The 24,921-nt window shown below is 35.9% G+C and overlaps 3 protein-coding genes across 12 annotated transcripts in view; 2 read left to right on the top strand and 1 right to left on the bottom strand.

The window, feature by feature from the left end:
• The first annotated feature begins 87 nt into the window (after nt 1–87).
• Nucleotides 88–10,633, top strand: abcg5 (ATP-binding cassette, sub-family G (WHITE), member 5). Of its 2 annotated transcripts, XR_014201684.1 has the most exons (14): nt 88–279; nt 1,769–1,890; nt 2,325–2,461; nt 4,947–5,045; nt 5,252–5,384; nt 6,031–6,170; nt 6,872–7,001; nt 7,182–7,395; nt 7,568–7,773; nt 8,333–8,471; nt 8,630–8,815; nt 8,978–9,090; nt 10,162–10,444; nt 10,478–10,633. XR_014201684.1 is itself a non-coding variant. In XM_082154244.1 (13 exons), the coding sequence occupies exons 1-13, from the start codon at nt 125–127 to the stop codon at nt 10,344–10,346; spliced, it is 1,959 nt and encodes a 652-aa protein (XP_082010370.1). In that variant the 5' UTR covers nt 88–124; the 3' UTR covers nt 10,347–10,633. The 2 variants fall into 2 exon arrangements, 1 of the variants encoding a protein (XP_082010370.1); XM_082154244.1 differs by having other exon boundaries at nt 10,162–10,633.
• Nucleotides 10,634–11,299: 666 nt separating this feature from the next.
• Nucleotides 11,300–21,507, top strand: dync2li1 (dynein, cytoplasmic 2, light intermediate chain 1). Of its 3 annotated transcripts, none has more exons than XR_014201685.1 (14): nt 11,300–11,443; nt 11,579–11,711; nt 12,459–12,493; nt 12,579–12,648; nt 12,759–12,847; nt 12,981–13,161; nt 13,248–13,316; nt 17,115–17,192; nt 17,424–17,503; nt 17,609–17,679; nt 19,775–19,872; nt 19,990–20,082; nt 20,977–21,095; nt 21,133–21,507. XR_014201685.1 is itself a non-coding variant. In XM_082154247.1 (13 exons), the coding sequence occupies exons 1-13, from the start codon at nt 11,430–11,432 to the stop codon at nt 21,037–21,039; spliced, it is 1,074 nt and encodes a 357-aa protein (XP_082010373.1). In that variant the 5' UTR covers nt 11,300–11,429; the 3' UTR covers nt 21,040–21,507. The 3 variants fall into 3 exon arrangements, 1 of the variants encoding a protein (XP_082010373.1); XR_014201686.1 differs by having other exon boundaries at nt 21,129–21,507; XM_082154247.1 differs by having other exon boundaries at nt 20,977–21,507.
• Nucleotides 21,374–24,921, bottom strand: part of cep170aa (centrosomal protein 170Aa) — a 46,183-nt gene continuing 42,635 nt past the window's right edge. For all 7 annotated transcript variants that reach the window (XM_082154228.1, XM_082154229.1, XM_082154230.1 and 4 more), the window contains 4 exons: nt 24,652–24,740; nt 24,139–24,232; nt 24,008–24,059; nt 21,374–23,111 (listed from right to left, as the gene is read on the bottom strand). In XM_082154228.1, coding sequence (XP_082010354.1) covers nt 22,858–23,111; nt 24,008–24,059; nt 24,139–24,232; nt 24,652–24,740 — 489 coding nt within the window. In that variant the 3' untranslated portion in view covers nt 21,374–22,857. The remainder of the gene's footprint in view (nt 23,112–24,007; nt 24,060–24,138; nt 24,233–24,651; nt 24,741–24,921) is intronic.

The following is a 24,921-nucleotide window of genomic DNA, read 5'->3' as shown; positions in this document are numbered from 1 at the left end:
AAGAGTCACTGTTTATGGTTCCAGCTTAATCAGTGAAATACAAGCTGGAGAGTTCAGAGAGCTGAAGACGTGGACCTGACTGTCACATTGTTATTCAGGCTAGTTTGACCATTGATGAGAGAAAATGAGTCAATCTTATTCCATGCAGGACATTTTACAGAAGAATGGGTTGAATGGATCTTTTAAGGTGGTGCCGGAGATGAGAACGGCCCGTCCAAACCCAGACTACACAGATCCGTCATGCTGCCTGAGCGTCAAAAATGTGTCCTATACTGTGAGGTAGGAATATCTCATTGATATCAAATGAAACCAGTGAAATCGATGATTGTCTTAAACTCACAGTCTATGCAAGTTAGGATTGAATCTTCAACCATAATTTTGGACCGGGTTAATGGTAAACCTGCTTATTTTAGCTTTATTTCTGAATTTGCTCCAGTTCAGCTGTTAATTCACCACTGCACCTGAGTCCTGACACATGTACTGTATATTAACCATCATCAATTTTAATGAATGATAAGTTCTCAAGATCATGTCAAATGTCAATGTTTTAGAACTTTTAAAGTTTAGCTTTTTAATACTCAAATAACTTTACACAAACAATATTTTTTAACCCCTCCTTTAGAACTTGAAATCTTAAAAGGATATCAATATTATTTAATATTAGTTATTACTAAAATGCTTAAATTTCTTTTTAACATGATAGATAATAAAAAATACATATTTTTAAATAATTTTGTTAATTCAGTTACGGTAATTCATAAAAATAGTGCATAACAGGAACATATTTTCTGATGTAAAAATGTATTTAAGATCTTTTAAATTAATTTTAAAGAAGATGTTAAATATAGAAGCTTGTTTAAGACGTCTTATAGTAATAGATAAAAAAGTGCTAAATACACAGATATGAGATTGTATATTTATTAATCTTAACACAATGTTAAAATTAAGCTTTTTAAAATTAAAATGTTTTTTGATGTCTAAAATTATGCATATGCCTAAATAAAAAAAAATCTACATTTCTTATATGTGGTGAATTATTCTGTTGATTAACCACTTACAGCACATGTGATTATTGACAGATTACTGCTACATTACTAGCATGTATATCATTTTTTGTGTAAAAATCCAGTGAGTCATAAGCCAGATATATAAAAGTTATGAGCATATTTAAATTTTTAAGCATGCAGCTACCATTAAATGATCAGTGAATGAACGTTTAAATGCCACAGTCACCTCTCGTCATCTGACTTTGTATGGCAACAATTATAGGTAACACTTTATTTTACAGTGTATTTGTTACATATGTTACATGTACTTACCATAGTAATAACAGTAAAATATGCATAATAACATGCAACTAACCCTCAACCAAACCCTAAGCCTAACCCTAACCCTATAGTTAAGTACATGTAGTTGCTTAATAGTACTCGATACTTAAATATATAATTACACTGTAACAATGACACCTTAAAATAAAGTGTAACCCAACTATTAGGCTTTTAGTCTTTCATTAAAGTATACATATACACTCTAAAAATGCTTGCTCATTCAGATTAACCCAGAATGTGTTTGGTCTTGTGTTTACCCAGTGCTGTGTTTGTTCACCACCCAAACTTTGTTGTTTTTGTTAACCCATGATTTTAGACTGTACCGTCTTCACATCTGTGTTTTTCTTCACTCATTTCCATCCTGCAATTTCAAACAAAATACTGACAAACTTAAAATTCTTGTTCATTTCATAAACATTTTTATTTGCTGTGTGTTACAGTGAACATGTAGGACCCTGGTGGGACCTTTCATCTTTTAGAAAAAAATGGACAAGGCAAATACTGAATGAAGTGTCATTTCATGTGGACAGTGGGCAGATAATGGGAATTCTGGGAAACTCGGGTAAGTGACTGAAAACCTGGTAGACGAAATGACTGTGATGCTTAGAACACATTTCATTACAGAGCCCACAATATGCTATTGTGAAATAAATACTCAGCTACAGTATGTGTTAATTTGTGTTATTTAACATGATAATGTAATGGTGAATTTGACATTTTAAGGAATATAGATTTTCTTATTATTTATTGATAGGGGTTAAGTGCCACTAAACAAAATATATATATATTTTAATAAAATCATATTCTCATAGATCTTTCCAGTATCATTCACTCTATATGCATTTAGACACTAAAATGAACAAACAGTAAGCAACAGAATGAACAAAGTAACTTATTATGCAATTGTACATTACATAAGGCTTCAAAGATAATTTCTTTGAATGTCAATGTCATATCATATCTTAAAGTAATAAACTTGTTGACCTTTTTCTCAAGGCTCTGGAAAGACCACTCTGTTAGATGCTATAGCAGGACGAATTGGGAATTCTGGTAACCTTCTGGGAGACATTTTTGTAAATGGAAGAAAGCTAAAAACAGAGCAGTTTCAAGACTGTTTCTCTTATGTTCTTCAGGTGAGATTTGTTTTGTTAAATTATGAATATAGTATTCAACATAAAACAATTTGACCACAAGTGTGTGTGTGTGTGTGTGTGTGTGTGTGTGTGTGTGTGTGTGTGTGTGTGTGTGTGTGTGTGTGTGTGTGTGTGTGTGTGTGTGTGTGTGTGTGTGTGTGTGTGTGTGTGTGTGTGTGTGTGTGTGTGTGCGTGCGTGCGTGCGTGTGTGCGTGTCAATATAAATGTCACGGGCTATATGTGACTGAACTTTAGTCAACTGTAGAAGATATATATATAGATAAAAAAGCGATTGATTATAGTATCTAGAGGTCATGTCTGCCACAACCAAACTTAAACACATGCAGTAAAGTTTGCAGTAAAGGTCATCTAGAGTGAACTCTGAATTTAGTCGTTACACATGAGTTCATTGTAATATTCTTCAGAGCTATTCATGCATATGTTCCGGAAAATTAAATAACCATGGCAAGACTGCCATTATTACAGGTAATTTTTACTGCTTAAATTTATGATGCAAGGAAGCTATAATCTAATCCAGTAATTAAATGTCTCAGGGGCTAAATGTACAGATACTGGCTGAAAGTGAAGTTATGAAGAAAGTACTTTTCAGCAGTTCAAACTTTTTTTTGCCAAATACTACAGTTCATTTCAGGAATCACAAACCATTTAACTCTGCTTTCAACAGCACTGTAATTATGTTTTTATATATATAATTGGGCAATAAGGTTCATTAGTTAATGTGTTAACTAACATGAACTAACCATGAGCAATACATTTGTTACTGTATTTGTTAGCTTTATTTTTACTAGCTAACATTAACAAAGATTGTTCATTGTTTGTTCATGTTAGTTCACAGTGCATTAACTAATGTTAAGATTTTAATAAAGTATTAGTAAATGTTGAAATTAACATTAACAAAGATTAATAAATGCTGCATAAGTGCAGTTCATTATCAGTTCATGCATAACAAATTAACCTTATTTTAAAGTGTTACCAATAAGTCTTCATGCTGCCTTAAAATATCAAGTTTAGTCAACCTGAAATGTGAAGTTGTCTTAATTGATCAAGAAGTTAAAATCAGGGATGTTACTCATGATAGCTAATTGCAGCAATTACAGATATATGTAGACATGACTCACAAACTCAACAACCTTATGACTTCTTCAATCCTCAAAGGAATAAGCCTAATACTTAATAAATACAAGCCCTAAACTCCAAATACAGATAAGAACTTAAAGCAGTGACATTTAAGAGCACTTGCCCACTCAGGAGCAAAGTTGAAAAATGATGAAATGTTGTGTTGATAATGTCAGTCTTTAATGCATTACCAGAATAACCTTTAAAAAATGCATATTATCGCTGATACTATTGGATGAACATGGGAGCTGTTTAAAGGGACAATTCACCCAAAATTTTTTATTTAATAATTTACTCACTCTCATGTCATTTGGTAATTTCTTTCTTAGAAGTTTCAGAAATTGGGATTTTTAACAGACTGATCAAGCTGCTCTTTTTTCACACTATTTTGTCCATGAATGAAAAGTAATAAGGGTTCTCAACCTTTTTGACTCCAAGACTATTTTCTGTTCATTTTCAAACTTTTTATTTACAGAAATATATTAAAATAATAAATAAAATACTTAAATAAAACGAAATTCTGTAATTCCAATAACTGGATGTTCTACAGGGTTTACACTTTGTATTACTAGTAAATGTTCGTGACTTTTCTAGTTTGTGATTAGTTTTTTTTTTTTTTTTTTTTTTTACTCACAAATACCAAATTATACCTGATAAAATATAGAGTTGTGCAGGGATGATGTGACAACCTGGAAGACTAATTCACCTCTGGTTCCCTCAAGATTTTCTTATGGGTTTTTTTTTTAACAGGGTTTTTCAATTTACAATAAATTACACACACTCATATCGAAAACGCAAATTTTAAAGCAGTTATGTTTATTTTTGAAAACGTACATTTATAAGTAACTAGATAAGACAGTTTGGGGTGTGAGTGTGTGGAGTTTACATTGTAAAACAGAATGTCAAAGTATCGTCAAGTTATTACCACAGGCTTTATTTTACTCATATATTGAAAAAAAAAACATTATAAAACCCCATAGGAAAACCTCGAGGAAACCAGTGGCGAATTTGTCTTCCGGGTTTTGACATCATCCCTGTACCACTCGATTAAGGAGCTTGACAAAATGTTTATTAATTTGTTTAGATATATAAATATTATATACATTATAAAACATTTAATTAATTAAGATTTTATTCATTTTCAGAACTTTTCCTGGTCTAGAAATCACACTTTTAAAATTTAAGAACTATCCCTTTATATTCACAGTATTTATAGTATTCTTTATGTGGGAATATAGCTTTATTTTGAATGCTTACATAGAATGTTTTCTCTCTCTCTCTCTCTCTCTCTCTCTCTCTCTCTTTCTCTCTCTCTCTCTCTCTCTCTCTCTCTCTCTCTCTCTCTCAGAGTGACAATCTCTTGAGCTACCTGACTGTGGAGGAGACTCTGACATACACTGCTCAACTTGCTTTGAGAAAACACTCTACTGAGGCCATACGCAAGAAAGTGAGCTCATTCACTTCACAGATGTCAAACACACACAACTCATTTGCCACATCATCACAGATAGGCAAAAAGACTCATTTTTTGAGCAATTGTTTAAAAACTCACTCAAAGCAAATGAATAAACCTCAAATACATATATTTTCGTAGAGCAGAAAGCATAAAAAAATAATTTCTTAACAACCTCATCCCACTCTGACTTGCCATAGGTAACCGCGGTCATGGCAGAGTTGAGTTTGGGACATGTGGCTCACAGTGTGATTGGAGGCCGCATTTTTCCAGGCATTTCTGGTGGAGAGAGAAGGAGGGTCTCCATTGCCAGCCAGCTGCTTAAGGACCCAAGTGAGTGCTTTGTGCTGCCCCCCTGACTTGCCTGAATAAATATTAATCCATACTAGCGTAATGTTTGTTTAGGTATGATGTACAAACACTGTATAGCATGTGTTGATTTCCTCAGATGATGCAACCCTCACATGTGCTGCAGTAGCTAAATATGATTAAAGACTAAATGTTATTTAAATGCAGAGCGACCAGCACAGTGACCCAAAGCCCCTCAAAGGATTATTGAGGAATGGACAAATGAGTGAAAGGGACTAAAGTAGATATTAAAAGTGGGTTATCACATTTTTAATATTAAGCTGAGGTCGATGAGTGTCCCTCTGGATCCTTTATCTGGCTCTTTGGACCTCAGGGGTCTCCTGGGACCGTGGACTACGGATTAGTTAAGGCCACTCCAACCTGAACACAAACCAGCAATTATAAGTGGCTTTCGTCTGCTGCCTTCTCCAATCAAGCAGTAAATTAATTCATCAGCCAATTAATTTGGCTCTAACTTTAGACAATGGCAAATCTATTAATTGCTTTAATTACTTGAATTAATGAGACACTCAAAGTTGTCTCTCAAAAGACAGAGAGTGGACTTTGTGGAAAGTTTCTCATTAGTTATATTTCTTCTCCTGTTTTTCCATTTTGCGTTATGTTATGGCAGAGGTGATTCTCCTGGATGAGCCAACCACAGGACTGGACAGCATGACGGCTAATCAGATCGTGATGCTGCTGGCTGAGCTGGCCAGAAGAGATCGAATAGTCATAGTCACCATCCACCAGCCCCGTTCAGAGCTATTCAGAGTGAGTAGACTTTTTACTGTTTTAACTCTGGAAGGATGTGTGATGCAGTGGCCAATGCTCAGGGCTGATAACCAGATGTACTGTAAGTAGCAGGCCGTAGCCCATCAGAAACGTGACCTTGATCCAATGTGCCTTTGAGTTATGTGGCTTTTAGACCATGGTGCTTCTATATGCTAGTTTTCTTCTAAAGGTTGACAAAAAGGTTGATGACTCAGCATGTACTCATAATACACTCAATAATAATACATTCTATTTGTATAGCACCTTTTTAAACATAAAATGTGTTGTTTCACATGTATTAATATTAGATATTACCATTTAATTAATGTAAAAAAAATTAATTAATGTGTTTTTTTTTGTTTTTAACTTGGAGTTTATCCAATTTCAAATGGTGAAAGGTTTCAGACTTGTGAGGCATTATGGCTAAAAGCAACTACAAATGATTTTGTAAGGTTTACAGTTACATAATGCCAAATGTTGTTAACTTCTACCAAAATTTGGTAAATTGCTACTTACAACATTTTAATTTAACCTGTTTCATGACATAAAGTGTTGAAGTTCAGTCTTTGTATGGTTCATATGACAATATATCTGTATTAAATTAGTATGTTCTACATTCAGTGCAATGATTTACATCAAAGTGACATAGTCTAGAAGATTATGTTCAATAAAATGACTGAAATATGTATAAATGTCTACAGATCTTTAACCGAATAGCAATCATGAGCCGAGGGGAACTGGTGTTCTGTGGGCAGCCTGAGGAGATGGTGGATTTCTTCAGCAGCTGTGGATATGAGTGTCCTGAGTACTGCAACCCCTTTGATATTTATGGTAGGGCTTTAGAAGATGACCCAAGATCTGTTTTTTTCTTTAGACTTCAGCTTGAATTTGAGTGAATTATACAGTTTTTAAGATGTCCTGGTATTAAAAAAACATTTATCTTTACTGCTAAAAATATGGGGATCCAGTAAAGTGTTTCGCTTTCATCAAATCATCCTTTGTAATGAACAGTTGATCTGACTTCTGTGGACACACGCTGCAGCGAGAGGGAAGCCGCCACCTACAGCCGCATGCACGACATCACATCAGCCTACCAGAACTCAGAGATCTTTAAAAGCATGCTGGGAAGGATCGAGCAAAGCTGCCAAGGATCAGACAAACCCATGATCCCCTTCAAAAGCAAGGAGTCCCCCAACTGCCTGTCCAAACTGAATGTCCTCCTGAGGTAAAGCAGAAGCCACGACACAGAGAAACGATATCGTTGAAATCACTTTCAGAATTATTTTTTCCAGCAGATGAACAATAAAAACATTGACAGCCAATCAGAATCCATTCTGCTTTAAAGAGCTTGAGCTTTTAAATTTATTCATGCATTTCTCTCTTTTACACACACACAGGCGGACCGTACGCAATGTGTCTCGTGATAGGATGGGCATTCTCATGCGCCTCTCTCAGAATCTCATCTACGGCCTCTTTATTGCTTTTTTTCTCATGAAGCTGGGTAAAGATGTAACAAAAGGTGCCGTGCAGGACAGAATCGGTATAATCTACCAAGCTATGGGTGCATCACCATATACCGGCATGCTGAATGCTGTGGCTCTATGTAAGTATCTCATCCACAGTCAAAGTGCCTCAAAATAGACACATTATCATGAGAGTTTGTTAGACATTTAACATTTAAGAGATTGTTAGAGATTGTGACAGTGAGAAAAATCATTTGTGGCATTGCATTTCAACAAGGCAGCAAGAACTTTAATTATTAAAGATTATGCACATATGTTTCTGATGTATCAAACAAATGAGTGCATACTCAATTCTTATATATTCCCAAATCACAGATTATATGGCAGAATTGATGGTAAAGGTGATGGAGCAGTTAGACTAATTAAGCCAATGCTTTTGGGAAACCTAATCCCTGTCCTTTATATATCAGTTTATGAACGATAAGAGTCTCATTTCACTGTAGGTCACCAGATAAGAGAGAGAAACACACAAGAGGTGTATTGCCTCACAAATTGCTCTTGCATGTCAAATAATATTGCTTGACCTATAACATAGAGCTCTTGAGATAGCATATAATTGGTAACACAAGATGTGTCTGCCACTGTATTTTCACTTTTAAGTGTGGATAACAGTCTAATGTTTTTCTTGATTAAAAACAGTTCCTGCTTTAAGGGCCATTGCTGACCAGGAGAGTAAAGATGGCTTGTACCAGAAATGGCAGATGTTTCTGGCTTACATCATCCATATCCTGCCCTTCAGCATTATCAGTGTGTTCATCTTTAGCTCTTTCCTGTATTGGTAGGTATGGGTGTGTGTCTGTGTAAAGCTACTTGAGTTCATCAGAGCTCGGGTCAGGGTTACTAGGGTTCAAATCCAGGGGAATATCCTTAGGATCAAATCAAATTGATTGGTCTATGGATCGTGACTGTTTCTCTGTGTGTGGTTTGGTGTTTTAGGATTGTTGGGATGAACCCAGATCCCCTGCGCTTCCTGTGTTTTTCAGCAGTGGTCATGGTGCCACACATCGTAGGTGAACTCTTAACGCTGGTCTTGTTGGGTGTCGTTCAAGACCCCAATATGGTCAACAGTGGGGTCGCTCTACTCAATATAGCTGGAATCATGGTGGGCTCTGGATTTCTAAGGTGAAGAAATGATTTTGATACTCACTTGCCAGCATGTTTGTTTTTTTAGTGCTAAAGAATACACTACTGTTCGTGATTGTTCAGCATTTTGATTTAAATCTACTCTAACCAGTTAGAAAACAGTTCAGAAACTGAAAAATGTCTTGTTTATAATTCTTTCAGGGGTTTTAAACAAATGCCTGAAGTATTCCAGTGGCTGAGTTATCTAACTTTCCAGAAGTACGGCTGTGAGCTCCTTATCGTCACTGAGTTCTATGGCCTAAACTTCACCTGCAGTAAGAAAAATCATTGTCTTCTTCAAACTTATGTATTCTCAAAATGGACCCTATGAAATGGCTTGACAAACACATTTTTTTAATTTCCGGTGATAATGAATTTCCCAACAGGAAGTTGGCTTGTTCCTTTAATAGTTCCTTGTAAATTAAAAAAATCTTACACTACCATTCAAAAGTTTGAGGTCAGTAAGATTTGTAAATGTTTTTTAAAAAAGTCTCTTCTGCTCATTTTTTTTTTTTAAGACAGTAAAAACAGTAATATTGTGAAAAATTATTACACTTTAAAATAACTTTTCTATTTAAATATATTTTAAAATAAAATACAGGAAAAACTTTAATATTGCTAAATTAGCATTTAACTGTTTAGGTATATAGCCTATTTGAATATGTTTTAAAATGTTATGTATTCCTGTGATACAAAGCTGAATTTTCAGCATCATTACTCCAGTCTTCAGTGTCACATGATCCTTCAGAAATCATTCTAATATGTTGATTTGCTGCTCAAGAAACATTTCTTATTATTATCAAGGTTTAAAACAGTTGTGCTGCTTAATATTTTTTTCAGGGTTCTTTGATGAAAAGAAAGTTTAAAAGAACAGCATTTATTTAAAATGTTGTAAAATTGTAAAATAGGAGTGTTTTTAATGTAACTTTTGATCAATTCAAAGTTGCATGAATCAGAAATGGTATTTTCTTCCCTATATTGTGATATACTGTATCTGAGTGAAAAGACTTCTCGAAACATGAAAAAAGTTTTTGATAAAAGATTATGAGGGCACATGAAGTTTAAATAATTTTGAATAAACACTGCAATATTCAAAAAAAAACAAAAAAAAAAACATGTCCATAGTGATTTCATAGTGACTTAAATACATCTTTGCCGAATAAAAGTTTCTTAAAAAAAAAAAAAAGTAATGATCTCAAATCTTTGAACGGTAGTGTATATCTGCTAATATTTGTCTGAATCAAATGGATAGACATGGATTAACTTTTTGGTTCATGGGATTTTTAACACATATAATGAATAAGGTGTGCATATGGACATCCTCTGACTAACCGTTTGTCTCTCAGCCCCTTTAGCTGGTTTGCCAGGAGCTTGTCTGGTAGACAGTGGTAATATGATCATAGATGAGGGTTATCCTGGAGCTCTCTCACGTTACACACTAGACTTCCTCCTGCTCTATGCCTTCCTGCCTGCGCTCGTGATACTGGGCATCATCAGCTTCAAGATACGAGACCACCTCATCAAACGCTAAGCTTCTGTATGTGTGTACGTGTTATTGTGCCTGTGAGCAAATGTGTATAAAAAATTATGTTCTTTATTTTGTACATAGGATATCTCTAGATCATATATGTTGATTATATATATATTTAAAAAAAAAAAAAGAACTAATGTGAAAGCTGAATCCATCTCCCTTTTCCACAGTTATAGGTCCATTTTCTCCACAATGTTAACCATTATTGTTTGTGGTATATATTGTGATTGTTAATGTGACTGTAAATGCTCTGTTATACATAATAAATGTTTAATAAAAAAATCTTTTATCCTGATCTTTTAAAATATATTATGAAGAAGTGTCATTTAATGGTTAACACTTGGTTAAAGTCTCATTTGTTTACATTAGTTAATGTATTAACTAACATGAAATAACAATGATCAATACATTTGTTACAGTATTCATTAATATTTGTTAATGCAAGTTAATAAAAATCCAGTTCATTTTTGTTCATGTTAGTTCACAGCGCATTAACTAATGCTAACAGATACAACTTTTGATTTTAATAATGTATAAGTAAATTTTGAAATTAACATTATCTAAGATGAATAAATGCTGTAGAAGTATTGTTCATATAGTTAATTATAACTAAATTAGTTAACTAATGTTATCTAATGAAACCTTATTGTAAAGTGTTACCATTTAATGTATAATGTTTAAATTTAATGCTAGCGAGTGTTTACTTATTTTAATACAAGTCATATGACTGAACGCATGCTTTTATTTGTGGATGTTTGTTTCATACACCAAGATCATATTGACCCCATACAAATATTAGCTATTAGATATGTTTCTCTACCCAAACATTTCAGTCCAAATTTATATATGCTTTTCACACTAAATAAAAATAAATGAGAATGAAAAATAGTATAAAGAAAAACTACATTTCCCATGGTGCACTAGGTGCTTCGTCATCAAACGGTGACGTTACCCCTCGCAACGGTAATCAAGCGCCTCTTTTTTAGTCGACGTCATACAAAACTGTGAGGCATCATCAGTACAGGACTATTATCTAAACTCGCTTCTTTGATGTAAAGAATTTTAAAAACACAACTTGTGATAATGCCTAAAATAAAGTAAGTTGCCTGTTGGGCTATTTACACACATTGATTTACTCCTCGTTTAAGTTTACTAGCTTACTAGCTACCCAAATGAGGAAGAATGGAGCTAAATATGCATATGCTACTATTCAGATGATTTTTTTCTCGTAGTTCGGACACATTATGGGATGTTGCTGCAGCGGAAGTACGCAGCAGGGAGAACAGGACTGATGAAGAGGATGCTGAAGAGGACGCACACTTCCTCACACAGAGAACAGTCTTCTTCATGGGGAGTAAAGCAGGGGTATGCCTACAATATAGCACCATTGTTTATGGTCTTGAGAAGTTTTATGCTAATGGAAAACAGGTTAAAAAATATAACCCTGTTACGCTTGACATATAAAATAATAGTCAGGAATATATATATATATATATATATATATATATATATATATATATATATATATATATATATATATATATATAAATATAATTTTTATAAAAAAAATTTAATGGAACAGTTTATTGAAATTTTACACAAAAACTTTAATAAAAATCTAAACAAAAGTTGTGTCATATTTTATGCATCAGGCTTTTATGGCTTGTATACAGTTGTATGAGATAGTGAAACATGTAACTCACACTCAAGGATGAAAAAACAACCTCAAACTGTTTGAGCCTCAAACTGAGCATTTAAATGGATATATCATTTTTATGGATACATTTCTGTGAGCTTGTAATGTAAATCAATGAGAATTTTATAACAGTATATAACAGACTACTTACATGAAATGCATAAATATCAGTTGTCTCTCTATATCACTTGATATAATGTCTTACCTAGATGATGCTTGGTTTTATGATCAAACCTCTGTAGTTTTGTAGTGCAATGCAAAACAATGATTAAATACACATTGCATCATATTTATTTAAGTAAACCTAAGTTTTGGTCATGTTGATAATTTAAGGATAAAATATTTGAAAATATTTTAGCCTCTATTGTCAGAAAACAACAACACACAAATACAAAACATCTGACCTTATATTTCAGGGCAAAACAACGATATTACTACGGTTTCTTGACAGGTAAGTGCGAGGTGTCATGTTGTACATTTGAAGTTTTTAAGAGTCTTCATGTCGCCTCAGATTTGTGTTTTTCCCTTTCAACCAGAGATGAGGCAGCTAAACCTACTCTTGCACTGGAGTACACTTTTGGTAGACGAGCAAGAGGACATAATACGGTACGAGCTTCAGTGCAGTCTTCAGTTCTTTATAGGAACTGATTCTCCATTTTTAATTTATATAAAAGCATCTTTGGCTTGATAATTGTCTATTTTCTCCTTCTCTGCAGCCTAAAGACATCGCTCATCTGTGGGAATTGGGAGGGGGAACCTCCTTATCGGACCTTGTTCAGATTCCCATCACGGCTGACAATGTTAGGTTAGACTCACAGACATTGTACATTCATTCAGGATGGTAATCTGAGAGAGCATTTTAAGTTCCAGTATGTTCCTGGGATTTGAAATAAATGTAAAATGTGGTTGCAAACATGAGGTACAATTATTTTTTTCAGTTCTTTATCTGCAGTACTTGTTCTGGATCTGTCTAAACCTAATGCTCTGTGGGAGACCATGGAAAGGCTGCTCGGATCAGCTCGAAGTCAGGTGGAAAAAGTGTGTGCCGTACTCCAGAAGACAGGAGAATCCAGATTAGGCAAACAACGAGTCCCACGAATCCTCCACAAGGACTATCCGGTAGAGAGGATCACACAGTTGCTCTAAATCGAGTGTGTGCATTTATGTTGCAGTGTATATTAAATTAAACAGTCTCTCTTCAACAGGACCGAGAGCTCATCAGCCCTTTTCCTGTTCCGCTTCTTATAATTGGCAGCAAGTTTGACATCTTTCAGGTAAAACTTCACTGCATTAGAATTAGTGATGCACCGATGTAAAAATTGTGGCCGATACCGATAACCGATATTAATATTGCTGTTATGGCCGATACCGATATTTACCGATGTCGATATCTCTGTATAGAAAACAAATTTTAATGATTATCAAATAAAGAGCTATTTTCCAAAACACTTTTTAAATTTTTTTTTTACTTTAGAAATGACTGATATTGGGCACCTTTACCTGTGTGCAAAATATGTCACATAGGACACACATGCATTATACTGCATTGCATATACAGTAATGTGTGCTGGTCAACTTGTCTAAAATTAAGAAACCCTTAGAAAACAGTAAAAAAAACAACAACAAAAAAACAGGAACATTGTGTAAAATTAAGATAGGCTACTTTATTTATTATTCCAATATCCAAATATGATACTAAAAAATACCACAGGGAAAAGGGCTTCTATTTGTGACGTGCTGTCTTTGCGTTTGAACATTGCACATTTTAAACAGGACACTCATTAACTGAATAAATGTTAGCCAATAGAAACATATTTATAGAAAACAGTTGACAATGAATAGACAGGAGTCCAATAATAGCATAACGAATCATTCTAAAAATAATAACAAGTAGCCTAGGCTATAAGACGAATCCGACATGGGCTGTGTTAACAGTAAAACGTCCGTCATTTAACGAATTTTAAAAACACGGATGGATAATACAAAATACTTTCTGATATTTTGACAGAAAAAAAACAAGCAAGAACAAAGTTTAAACTTAGCCCGTCAATTTTTCATTTTACAATTATCTTCTCTCTCTCTGTGTGCGCGCGTCCGTGTTTGTGAGAGAGAGAGCTCGCGCAGCACTGATACAACGGTAGCCTACTTTTTAATCCATAAGTAACGAACGCGCTTCATACAAAATAAATATGTAACATAATTAGGTAGGCTACTTTAGTTATTATTAATACAATAACGTAACACATGAAGGCTACGTTTCTCAACACTGAGAATGAATCAATAAACGCCTGTTTCTCCACTCGCGCTTATCAGTAATCCACAAATCACACGTGCTGTCACTTTTGAGAAAAATCTAATTCGAACGGGTATGAAATATCAAGCAATATATTCAAATATCTACGAGTCAAAAAACGATCAGTCAAAAATGTGTCATGAAGAGGAAAAAAACATAAGTCGCACTGGACTGCGTTAACAATGTTACGGACGGGACAGTTGACGTGAGCGCTCTGAAAGCGCCACTAAGACTGCTTTAAAACTTTCACAGAGACCTCAAACAGAAAGCACAAAAAGCCTGTCTTTAAATTTAATTTCGTTTTGTATTAATTGTATCTTAATTTTGATAAATGTTTCATCAACCATTTGCCTGGATTGAATTAAATAAGAAGTAAATAGGCTATAGTAGAAAATATTTAATCAGGACACGGAGGCGAGGGCGCGTGAACCTGGAGCACGTCTCATAAATGAACCGAAATCTACCTGCCTCACAGACCGGAGACATATATAGAAAGCTTGAAATGTCTATTTTTAAACAGAACAATTCAAAACGAAAGAAAACAGACTGTTCTCTGCTTATGTCATATGTATGAAATGTGTATTTATCTCAGGCACATTCACTACTGCTAAGTTCACTTCAACATTCACTTCAACTTCACACGTCAAATATCGGCCTGTTCACATCGGCCATATTTTGACATCGGAACGATACCGATGTGTAAAAAAATGACCATATCGGCCGATATTATATCGGCGGCCGATTTATCGTGCACCACTAATTAGAATGTTCAGATTCAGAATAGAGTACTTTGGTTTCTGCATAGTATACATTGAATACTGCTAACTGTTTTTAAAGAGGCCATATTATGCCCTTTTAGCCTGGTTAAAACCAGACCATTCTCAGTAGTAACTGAGTTATGGTCTGGCAAAGCTCCATAGACAAATCATTTCCAAAGGGGCGTCACCAACGGACGTCGCTCAAATGCCTCTCGGCGCAATTGGATAGACCTAAAACTCCAAAAACCAATCAGAGCGATCGTCATGTGTAAAGCCATATGCTGCGTCCAAATTCGCCTATGTTACACTACGCCATAAAAGTATACTCTTTTTGTGAAGAAAATGTATTTACTTTTGAATGTGTAGCAAAAAAGTAGGCAACTTTTGGACATAATACTTCATCATCTTTATCGGACGGATCTGTCGCGTGCATCCCGTCACGTAAACTGCCCTGTCAATCATCTTGTCACAGTTAAAATCCTCTATTAAATCTAATTTAATTTCCTACCGTTTCGGAGAGAAATGTAGTAGCATGTTCATCTGCCAGTGGGTCTTTCATGGAGACTGGCCTCATGTGTTTGCAATTTGAATATAATAATGCATTTAAAGTTGCTGCGCTTCACCAACGGAGTGGACGTCGCTCAAATGCCTCTGGGCGCAATTGGATAGGCTAGACCTAAAACCAATCAGAGCGATCGTCATCGTGTAAAGCCCGCCTCAACGTTTCTGATTGGTGCCGCAATTTCCACGGCATGGAAATGGCCTTGAATGAGCTCTCTGCCAGACTTACTTGCAGAGCAAATCTAAATTTGCCGGAAGTTGTCTGGGTTTTCCCAGGCTAATGCCCTTTTACAAAGTCTACTAGAATAGGTTTCCATGTTTGAATGTTAAAAAAATATTATTATTCAAATATTTTGCATTGTTGCAGCACCTCCTTCCCAGTCTGTCAGTAACAGTCAGTCTGTTTAGTTCCGGTTTATATGAAGCCCCTGCTTGCGAAAAGCGCAGTGTGCTCTAATTGGTTGGCTGGACCAGTGTGTAGTGATTGGTCGACCACTTCAAGGGTGTTTCAGAAATGGCCTGCCCCTTACCATAACCATGAGTTTCAGCTTCTCAGGTGTAAACGAGATGCTGAAAATTGTGTGTTGTTGGACATGGCAACTACACACTACTAATGCAACTCAACCAGGCCTCACCTCTTTCTTTTTTTTTTGCGTATGCCTTGGGTGGGAAGTATTTAAATGAGTATTGTAGGGACATAAACGTTAAATTTTCACGCCCCTAAACATGACATGGAACAAAGCGAACTGCTTAACGTGTCAGACGGCCTCAGGGCATTCCTTGGCCAATGAAAGATGCTATGGAGTCCAGACCTTCTGCCTCAGTCTGAAGGTCTGGCGACACGAAACTAGACACCAGCAGCACTTCAGCTCCATGACACTCAAAACTATCCTGTTAGCTGTTACTATAGCTAACATTGCAACAACAGGATATCTTGGTTCGATGAAACATAGCAAAACAATGTTACTCACGTATGGAGCAGAAACAACGCAACCTCGGCATCCGTTTTCAGGCCTTCCTCTAAGGTCTCTCCAGCGCTAGAAAGCTTATTAATGCGGGTCCTAAAGTTCTTGCCTGATCATAACCCTTTTTTTTCCACTTATATTCCTCTGAGCTTTTCTCTTTTGTAATGTCTCTCAGCCATCTCTCTTTCTACAGTCTTTCTTCAAATCCCGTCTTGCTCACTCTCTTTCCTCCTCTATCATTAGTGGACACGCCTCCTACTGCTGATTGGCTACAAGTGTATTGTGGTGCTTGGTCCAATCCACTTTCAACAGTGTTTCTCAGAAATTGCTGACTGCACCTTTAACACTTCAAAGCTGGATTTTTGAACTCATTTTTAATAAATATTGAGAAAAATGTCTTAAGGTTATCCAGTAAACCAAAAATTGTTAGAATAATGATAACCAAACTGTTATATTCATCAGTCTCATTCATGCTGAACTCCTGTCTCCTTCTAGGACTTTGATTCAGAGAAGAGGAAGGTGATTTGTAAGACTCTACGCTTCTTAGCCCACTTCTATGGAGCGTCATTAATCGTAAGACTGAACTCTTATTAAAGTATTTCAGAATTGATCACAGTTTGATGTAGTTTGAGGATGTTAATGCAATGTAACTTTCAGAAATGTGCAGCTCTAGAAAAAAAAGATCTCTGAACTGACATTACCCTTGTGTGACATAACCCAGCTTGAACCTAGTCAACTGTTCAGCTTTTCTGTTTGTCTATCTATGGTCTGCGTTGTATCTGAATGCTCTCTGTCTCTTCATAGTTCACCAGCAGCAAGTCAGAAGCCACAATGTCTAAAAGCAGGAGTTTTGTTAATCAGCTGGCATTTGGGACTGAAAGACCGTATGAAGCTTTCATTATTCTCATGCACTTTAAATTTGAGATATTCTTCATTCATGAAGTTCAGTTGTTTTTTATAAAAAAAGAAATGATCTTCCATTCTGTTAGAAAGTCAATCTCTACAGACCCCAGCAAACCTCTGGCTGTTCCAGCAGGATCAGACTCCCTCAGTCAGATTGGTAAGATATGCATTTTACTGTTGTTTTGGTTGAAGTCAAACAAGCTTTTATGCATCTTAAATCAGCATATTTAAAGGGTAACTAAACCCCTGGTCAGAGCCTGACTCCACCCACTGGCAATAATTGAAAAATGCTGGAAAAGTAGGCAGAGCCCAGTGGAGAGGGGGCATGCATCTGCAGGCAAGGGCGTGGTTAGTTGGTACCCTCTGACGTCAGAGGGTACCACAACTTCCAATAGGAAAATTCAACTGCAGTAGCCACTGTTCAACCTGAAGAGGGCAGCACTCAGACGTTTTTACACCATATTTTGTCAAATTAAAACACTTTAAACACAAATGTAAAAAAAAAACTACTTGAATCAATGAACAGCAGTAATAAAGCCCCATTCTTACAGATCATTAACTAAAAAAAGTTGGTTTAGGGTTTAGTTACCCTTTAATATACACTTCCGTTCAGAAGTTTGGGGTCAGCAAGATTTTTTTAATGTTTTTGAAAAGTCTTTTATACTCACTTGCATTTATTTGATAAAAATAATAATAATAATAAAGTAATATTGTAAAATATTTTTACAATTTAAAGTAACTGTTTTCTATTTGAATATATTTTAAAATGTATTTAATTCCTGTTAAAGGGTTAGTTCACCCAAAAATGAAAATTCTGTCAGTAATTACTCAACCTCATGTTGTTCCAACCGCGTAATGGGCCTTTCACACAGGACGCGGTATGCGCGGCGCTTGCATACACAGAGCGCAGCGGCAAAAGTTGAACTATTTTGAACTTTGACCGCGGCGTTCGCGTGAGCACGCCAATGATGCGCACCGCTGCGCTTGCGCTTTGGTCGACGCAGCAACAAAACGTCCTTGCGCGGCGCAAGCCATTGAAATGAATGGGTTTTATAGCGCGACGCCGCGCATACCGCGTCCTGTGTGAAAGGCCCATAAGACCTTCGTTCATCTTCGGAACACAAATTAAGATATTTTTGATGAAATCTGAGAGCTGATAACTTCTCCATAGACTGCTAGGTGGCCCAAACTTGCTGGCCCAGAAAAGTTGTGTTATACTGTGTTATACGTCATCACGCATCACACACATGACCAGCGTCGGCCAATAGTGAGCCTACGTGGTGACGTGTAACACAGACGCGCTACGCAAAAACACTACGAGGCCCAGAGAGAAGGAAATGAATAGTGGAATAAAGTCGTTATTTTTGTTTGTTTTTGCGCACAAAAAGTATTCTCGTCGCTTGATATACTTAAGATTGAGCCACTGTAGTCACTTGGACTATATTAACGATCTCTTTAATAACTTTTCTGGGCCAGCAAGTTTGGGCCACCTAGCAGCCTACGGAGAAGTGATCAGCTCTCAGATTTCATCAAAAATATCTTAATTTGTGTTCCGAAGATGAACGAAGGTCTTACGCGGTTGGAACAACATGAGGGTGAGTAATTACTGACAGAATTTTCATTTTTGGGTGAACTAACCCTTTAAGCTGACATTTCTTATTATTATCAATGTTGCTGCTTTTGTCGATACATTTTAAGGATTCTTGATGAATAGATGGTTAAAAAGAACAATTTCATTTTGAAATAGAATTTTTATAAATGTTTCCATTGACACATTTCATCAATTAAATGTCCTTGCCGAATAAAAGATTCGTTTCTTTTTTTTTTAAACTGATCCCAAACTTTTGAACATGTATATTTCAACTTAAACTATATTAAGCAATATTTTTTAATTGTTGAATATATAATTGATTTATGTATACATGTTATACATGCAGTTTTTATAACATCGTATTAAAATGTTGAACATTTTTAACGCTTAAATCTTAAAGTCCCCCTGTAGTCAGTAATTGTATCCCATCTTTGATCACTAAAATGACATAACGTTTTTTCCGTGAAAAAAAATTCTTCATGCCTTAAAACATCTTGAATGTAACTCTACAGCCTTGCCTCATTTAGTATACGCACTTCTATGAATATGCAAATTAGCCCCGCCTCCACTTACTCACTTTAAATAAGCAGTATTACTTATTAATTTAAATTTACATTTAAAAATTAAAGTTCTCATTTGCATTGATTTATTCATCCTCTAGGTCCCCCTGTTTCCTCTGAGATTGATATTGGGAGCCTACATGCCAAAAACCCCTTAGACCTTTGGAAGAAAGTTTTTGAAAAGGTTTTCCCACCTGAGGTACTTTTTGAAATTGTATATCAAATATCCCCCCCACCACCACCCCACCCCACACACACACACACTCACACTCCAATATCAAATGTCTGTCTGACCCCGATCATTTTTGTTTTTCAGAACACCAAAGAACGCAAAGAGCTGAAAGATCCTGCCAAAGACCCCCAGTACAGTGAGACCCTTATAGACTCAATCAGAGCCCAGAAAGACCAGGTACAAGACACATGTTTACTGCCACTGTAACATCACCACAGCATTCAGATATTTGTCTTCTAATAACCTCTAGTCCTGTGTGTTTATAATCCCTCCAGTAATATACTGTACTGTACTATCAACCGATCCTCCAGACCGATACATGCCCTGCTTTACTTTAGAGTGCTGTATATGACTGAACGTTACCCTGCACCTCACACCCGCTGCCCTTCAGTAGCCTCTCACCTGCTCTGATTTACTGTTATTGCTGACTACCAAGTGATTGCAATCAGCCAATATAAGTGACACTTATTTCAAACCCTAAACTTATAGAGTAAAACATGTTTTTATGAACTACAACAATTTGATATATAATCTTATTTAATAATTATATTTTTTTAGGAGACATAACTGCACCGAGGACCATTTGAACCAATTTTGTTGTAGTATTTATCATTGTAAACATGCTTCAAATGAAGTTTAGAGTATGTTAAAATATGACAAAAAAATATCCAGATCAGTGTTATTAATATTATTTATTTTATATTTATTCATATTTTGAAAAACCTTTTTTCAATTTTCAGTTTTTAGCAATTTTATGTGCTTTTGTAAAAAATAAAAATATATATATATTTGTTTTTATTTCAGCCAAGGCAAAATGTCTCATTTTCTTTTAAGTTTATCTAATATTTGTTATTTCAGATTTATTTCCATAATGAAAACAGTTTGTTTTATTTGTTAACTTTTTAACAACACTCAGATGTAATTACATCTAGATGTAATGCACTTCAGTTAAAGCCCAATTTTAATAGGTTCAATCTGACTGATGAAATATCAGACACACACATGTATCTAATAAGTCAGCGACCACATTGCACAGCAATAAGCATCTTTTTTTCTTGTTTCTTTTCTCAGGAGCTGGAGCAGTACAAGAGAGAACAAGCAAAGTCCTGGAAAAGTTTGGCTCTGGATCCATAGATTTCATTTAAAAAAACCTCAAAAGACCAGCAGGTTCATCATTAACTTACTGCACTGTATCGCATGGACTTAAAAATAATGTTTCCATTATGTACAGTAAAGGATGATATATGACATCATTTTTTATACAGTGTATATATATATATATATATATATGCGTGTGTGTGTGTTGTATCGGTATAATGCTGTATATAATGGCAATTACATTGTCTATTTTAAGCTTTTGCAGTTCACATTTCCAGATCAGTATAACTTGATTGTATTTTGAAATCTATTTTTTTCTTTTTCATTTTCCCTAAATTATTTAAACCGAAAACACCACTCTGCTTCAGAATTAAACAAAAATGTTTATTTAATATGCTGTTCCCCCCTTTACTGAGAATATGCAAAATTATGTAAAAAGAAAAAAAGTGCCATAACAATTAAATGAATTGAAAGAAATAAAAATAAATAAACCATACATTAAAAAGTTGAAAAACAACAAAAAAAACCAAAAAACAAAACACTGATATGATACACAATGTGTAAACCACACTGGGAAAATCTATGTACCAAGCACTTTATCTGCCGTTCCACCCTCTCATACAGCGGCGGACTCACACAGGTTGTTTTCTGTTAGAGGGGCGTCCCACTGCAAAGGCATCTTGTAGTGAGTACAGTGAGATGTAGTGGTGTCATAATCCTTTTTGTGCTCTGAATCATTCCATTTCACATTACTCCTTTGATGTGCAAAATGAAACCGTAGCACAATGAATCAAGTCTTTTCATCCTTATAAACCAAAAGAGTAAGCTGAGAATACTGGGCACTTAGTGACATTATACATGTATAAAACACAAAAAAAGCCCACTGGATGTATTCTGTCTGGTACCTATCTGCCCTATTGTCTAGGTCTACAGTTACACTATATGCCAGAAAAACTCTTCCTACGGGGCTCCTAAAGAAAGGCCGGGTACGTGGTTCAGGTTTACTCCAACATCCTCCTAAAAATACAGACAAGCAGCAGAAGGAAAGAAACGGGTAAACGGTAAACGCACACAGAGACATGGATCATTATCATGAAAAGAAGGCTAGCAAGTATCATAGATGTCCGTCTATGCAGAATGTTAGTACACACGCGCTTACAGTCATAAGGCTGATTCAGCGATCAACAGTGCTGATCGAAGGAGCAAAACGGAGAAAAACCATTTAGCCAGGGCGCAGGTTACCAGTCCTTTAGTGCATGCCATGCATTCGTCTGCAAGTTCCCTCTTTATGTTTTTCTGATCGAAAACTACAAAATTATGCACATAATTTCAATGGATATTTCAGCCTCCAATGATACAAAGTATTTGCATTAAAAAAAAAACCAAGAACATTATTATTAAGCTCATTTAGAATAGCTTGAATGCACAAAATTCCAGTTATCTAAATAGACAAATTTGAAATAGAAATGACTGAGTTTGCGCATAGTTTGGTAAACTGGGTAGTTGCACTGTGCAGAACACAGAAAGGTGAGCTCAGAGGAGAGCAGACAGGCACTGGAGTTGCTTTAGTCCGTTCACGAGGGATACGTCTGGCAGTTCAAAGGGCTTGGATGGCCACTTGCTTCCTGTCACATGCAGCTGTGTGTGTTTTGGTGGGGTTTTGCTTAGCCGAGCCAAGCAGTCAGTCCAGATACACAGGTGTGATCCTAAACTAATACACTACAGGGTAAAACGACAAACACGCCTCATACAGAATCCTGTAGAAGGGCACATAGGAATAATTACATTATACATACACAAAAGATCCATTCAGGAACAAGCTACAGTATGTAGTTAGTCCAGTTTACTAAAAGATTATTTGCTAGCGATGGCACTCTCCTCTCCTGTGGGGTGTGTGCGGTTTAAGTTGAGTCCCATACTGGGTTTCTCTTGGCTGGGGTTGGTTATGGTTGTTTTTGGTGGTGGTTGGGGGGCTCCGTTACTGGGCAGGGGTCCCCATAGGCTCTGAGAGCCAGGGCTGGTTCTGGGTTTGGGGGTGGTAGGACTGGTCAGGCCGAGGCTGGTCAGAGCGTCAAGGGTTCCATCAGGGTCCACCATGACATTTATAACTGCAGGGATAGACAAATACATCAGAAAGTGTGAATGTTGAGTACTGTTGATCATGAGTTGACTGATGTAATAGTAAGAAGTTATTTAAATATATATAAAATAATAATACAGCACTTCTTAGATGATTAAAGGACAAATCCAGTGAAAAATGAACCTAGGGGTAATTAACACATGGTTACCGAGTCGATCGTTCCCTGAGATGCGTTTTCATGATAATCGAATATAAAGTGTTTTATCTTTAAAAACAGATTAGCTCATAACAATAGTATATAGGGCACAGAGTAAGTATAAAGTATGCTTTATAAAGACATTACATTACGCATTTACATGCAGGATCAATCTTGGAAAACAGTCTCGACTAGTCGAGCAACGAACGCCGCGCTACGTTAGATTTCACTATGCGTAATTCCTATCGACCAGCTCACTTAGCGCGGCGTTCGTTGCTCGACTAGTCGAGACTGTTTTCCAAGATGGATCCTGCATGTAAACGCGTAATGTACTGTCTTTATAAAGTATCTTCTTATTAAACTGTCTGTACACTTACAAAGTTCTCAATGCTTCGGTTTGCATGTATGGACCCTCATTATGCTACCGTGTTAGTGTGAGGCTATTTTGAGCCTTGTTAGTGGTATTAAATAGCGATTTACTTTTACTTACTCTGTGCCCTATATACTATTGTTATGAGCTAATCTGTTTTTAAAGATAAAACACTTTATATTCGATTATCATGAAAACGAATCTCAGAGAACGATCGACTCGGTAACCATGTGTTAATTACCCCTAGGTTCATTTTTCACTGGATTTGTCCTTTAAGGCAAGGTACATTTAGTTCCATTGTGTAGCTGTTGCATGTAGTGTAGACATGCTAGAAGAAGAAGCTAAGTGTAAGTCTTACCTTGAAGCTGTTTTTCTATCCTCTTCAGCTCTGTTAGTATAGATGAAATGTCCTAAATGGCACAAAGAATAATTAGAAAAAGTACAGATCAACATCAATTACTGGAAGACATTCAGCATTAATGAACTTACCTTGTTTGTAGTTTTGGGAAGCGGAACTTCATTATCCAAACAGAGTTTACTCTCAATATCATCCCACTTCCTGTCCTTGTCTTTGAACAATATCCTTTAAAATAGTGAATAAGAGAACATAAAAGAAAATATTTTAAGTAAACACACACACACAAACACACATAGTTTGGTCATGAAACTCTATAAGGCACAGGGTAATAAAACTTGACATGCAATCTGCAGGCTATCACATCATTGTGGCACAAGCTGATTGGCCTCTGCTGATGAGATAGCTTGCTCAACTTTTAAATAGTCATAACAAATCTAAATAGACATTAACATTGCCATATTTTAATAACATGCTAAAACTATTCAGAGAGTTGTCGTGATTAAAAAAAAAGAAAAGAAAAAAAGGAAAACTTAATGTAGGATTGCTAAGTTTGATTTCTGTAACATTTTCAGCAATTATAGAATGACCCTTTATGTAATTTGGTTTGATGAGCAACACTGTACACATTTCATTCCATGACTGACCTGATTTTGCCGGCAGTTTTATCTACAGACTGGCGGATTTTGGAAGACAGTTGGGAAACCGACGTCAGCAATAAACTGTCTAGCACCGCCTACAAAAGAACCAGCAGGACCTTGTCAATCAATAAGTTACCAAACAAACAACATCCAGCCGATAAAACACAGAGGTAATTAATCTTAATGACATCATGTCACCACTCAGTACACACCAGGTTAAACTGAACAAGATGTCCTCAAGTGGAGCCACAAACACACACCCAGAAGAGTGCTGAA

This window comes from Leuciscus leuciscus (assembly GCF_965113295.1).
Source record: "Leuciscus leuciscus genome assembly, chromosome: 22".
In the NCBI taxonomy this organism is placed as follows: domain Eukaryota; kingdom Metazoa; phylum Chordata; class Actinopteri; order Cypriniformes; family Leuciscidae; genus Leuciscus; species Leuciscus leuciscus.
Note: the sequence above shows the minus strand (reverse complement) of the source record. Positions and strands in the feature narration are given on the sequence as shown.